This window comes from Protobothrops mucrosquamatus, unplaced genomic scaffold, assembly GCF_001527695.2.
Source record: "Protobothrops mucrosquamatus isolate PMUCROS unplaced genomic scaffold, P.Mucros_1.0 scaffold468, whole genome shotgun sequence".
Classification (NCBI taxonomy): Eukaryota; Metazoa; Chordata; class Lepidosauria; order Squamata; family Viperidae; genus Protobothrops; species Protobothrops mucrosquamatus.
Window position 1 is genome coordinate 546,628 of NW_015386789.1, and position 2,847 is coordinate 549,474.

Below are 2,847 nucleotides of genomic sequence, written 5' to 3' on the forward strand. Positions count from 1 at the left end.
AAAGTGCAGAGACAACAGATGAAACAAGCATGAGATGAGAATCAACATGTTAAAAATCAATACAAAATGGTTCACAGAAAAAAATGAATGGAATAGCCTAAGTAGAAAAAAACTAGCAATATCCCAAATTAATGGAAATTTGCATTTGAAATCATTCAACAAGATATAAAATCTAATGTTTTTTAATATTATTATCTTTAGCATCAAAATTTTACATTTGTTTAAAAATTTACAACCAATCTCATATCTTTGTTTGAATCTGTCTCTTTTAAGGTAAAACTGAACATGTTATTGTTGTTTTACAGTTGAGAATTATCCAATTGTGCTGGAGTTTTTGGATATGATCCACAAGAATAATGCGAGATAGGTTAAATTTATGGACTGTCTTCATACACATATATCTTTCGCAACTGACTGAAAAAGGGCTTAAATGCAAGTTTTCAGATGTATTTAAAGCTGTTAAGAAAGCAACCAATTCACTGTTAATTGCAACCAGATTACAGTACCAATTAATATATTTCAATTTGATTTTACTGGACCTAGCACTGACTCACATGCCACCAATGCCAGATGTTGGAAATTGCAAGAATTTTTCATGAATTTGATCACTCACATAGGCAGTTTTTTTTAATGTTTCTTGCAAGGATTACCAATAAAATAATCTTTTAGGACACAATGGAATTTGAAATAGGTAATGTTTTGAATAGGTTTTTGAGTTTTATTGAAATCTTACATGAACAAGAAATTGGAAATACAATCACATCAAGGAACAAATTGCCACGGATTTGACGTTTAGGCCAAACAAATTTGTAGGGCAGATTTTCAAAAAGGTGTGAAGTCATAACAATTTAAAAACACAGTTAACCTACTTCTAGGAATGCAAAACATACAATCATGTTATTTTCAATACAAGAAAACTTATTTTTTTAAAATTCCTTAAAACTACGGAGACAAAGTACTAGCTTTACTTTATGTACAGCAGAAGCCTATGTAATCTATCCCAAATCCAAAAAGGAAAAAGGGAAAAAGAAAGAAAAGAAACTGTCCAAAAACAGAAGGTTTGCAAAATCATGATTTAACAGTGTTGCCCATCCTTGCTGATAAACTGCTAAAATGAAGCCTAAAACGATAAAAAGCATCGTATCCCCAAACTATGTTTGGGAAATCTGCAAGCTCAGTAATGTCCAAGTGCATTTATGAGAAAAGGAGGAAAAAAAGACTTGAATATATACATAAGAGTGATTCTTCAGCCCAATACACATGGCAGCCAATCACTATTGAAGGATGAAGCAATAAGCCAATTTTTGGAAGGATGTAGAACTATAGCCAAATTCTTATCTTGTCAATATTCCCATGCCCTCCTTATTGATCTTACTTCCACTGCTGCCCATATGTATCCTGATAAAATTCCTGGTTGTCATTATTGTAACCATAGTTACCGGCATAGTCTCCACCTTGCTGAAGTGGCTGCTGAGCGATAGGCTGGGAGCCCCAGTTCTGCTGGTTGTTGGTCTGACGGCGCTTGGAATCAGGCTGGTTGTACCCATCCGCTTTTCTCTTGCCTCCCACGTTGCCCCCACGATTGCCCCTGGCTCCACGAGCACCACGTCCTCTCTGCTGCTGAGCAGGGCCCCCTCTCCCACCCCTGGCTCCTCTTGGTGGTCCCATGGGTGCCCCCCTCTGGGAATAGCCAGCTCTACCTCTTGGTGGTGGTGCTCCCCGCCCCCTAGGTGGTGGAGGTGCGCCTCGCCCACCCCTTCCTCCTCCTCTTCCTCTTATAGCATAGCCATCATCATAGCCATAGTAAGGATCTTCGTAGCCACCACGGTAGTCATGATAGTCATAGCCATAATAATCATCGTAATAATCTTCATAGCCATAGTAATCTGGGGGATAGCCATAGCCGCCTCTCCCTCCACGACCTCGGCCTCTAATAGGAGGTGGCATACGAGGTGGAGGATAGTAATAATAGTCTTCATACCTAGTGAGGAGGGGGAAAAATAATAACATATTTATTGTGTGTTTTTCAACATCTGTCTCATGTCTTTTTCAATTTAAAGAATCCAGTTTAGAAAGAGAATAACCTTTCAGATTTAAAAGCAGATGAGGACAGAGGAAAGGGATCCTGGCCTACTGCTTTCTTCACTGAACGCCCCAGGAAGATCACACTAGATTTGCTATGGGTGTGATTGCTTTTAAACATACTGATGGATGGCTACAGCTGCAGCTCTAAGCCATCTGACAAAATTGGCCTCCACCCCCAGCCCATGTGAGGAGCAGTTAAATGTGGATATTTTTTTCTTGTTGGCATTGACGTACACCAATTATTATACCTTAGCTTGTACCATTCTCCAGCCTTGCTACGTTGGAGTAAATTTTAGAAGCTGGGACTGAGCAAATTAACTTGTTCCATCTGGAGGAAAGGATAATAACCTGTGCCTTTACTGCTACATTTCAGTTTACTGAAGTTTTAACACTTACGCAGTGCTTCTAGAGGCTTGTCTGGCAGCTTGGCGTTCTTTTCTTTTCTTATCTGGAGGCTTGGCTAACACTATTTCAATTTCTTCCCCCTCTATTTCTTTTCCGTTCATTTCATTCATGGCCTGTTTTGAAAGGAAAAAAATACATTTAAATTGTATTTGGGAGCGTAATGTCCCTTCAGCGTTTCCCATCTTTCAGTTCCCAAGTCCAAATATTTTCCAACCTACACAATCCCAACTTGTACATACTGCATTTCTCATTTTGGCTCTTTGTTTCAGAATAAGACGGCAAACCTTCCCTGGGAGGAAAATGCAGTACGCGGGCCCTTGTAAGAAACAATGCAACAGGAAAGTCTGCAATTCTTGC

At 39.2% G+C, this 2,847-nt stretch overlaps 1 protein-coding gene across 1 annotated transcript in view; it reads right to left on the bottom strand.

Annotated features, from left to right (window-relative positions):
- Positions 1-708: 708 nt before the first annotated feature.
- HNRNPR (heterogeneous nuclear ribonucleoprotein R) overlaps positions 709-2,847 on the bottom strand; it is a 33,118-nt gene continuing 30,979 nt past the window's right edge. The window contains exons 10-11 of the mRNA XM_015816581.1: positions 2,482-2,603; positions 709-1,981 (exon numbers count right to left, since the gene is read on the bottom strand). Coding sequence (XP_015672067.1) covers positions 1,372-1,981; positions 2,482-2,603 — 732 coding nt within the window. The 3' untranslated portion in view covers positions 709-1,371. The remainder of the gene's footprint in view (positions 1,982-2,481; positions 2,604-2,847) is intronic.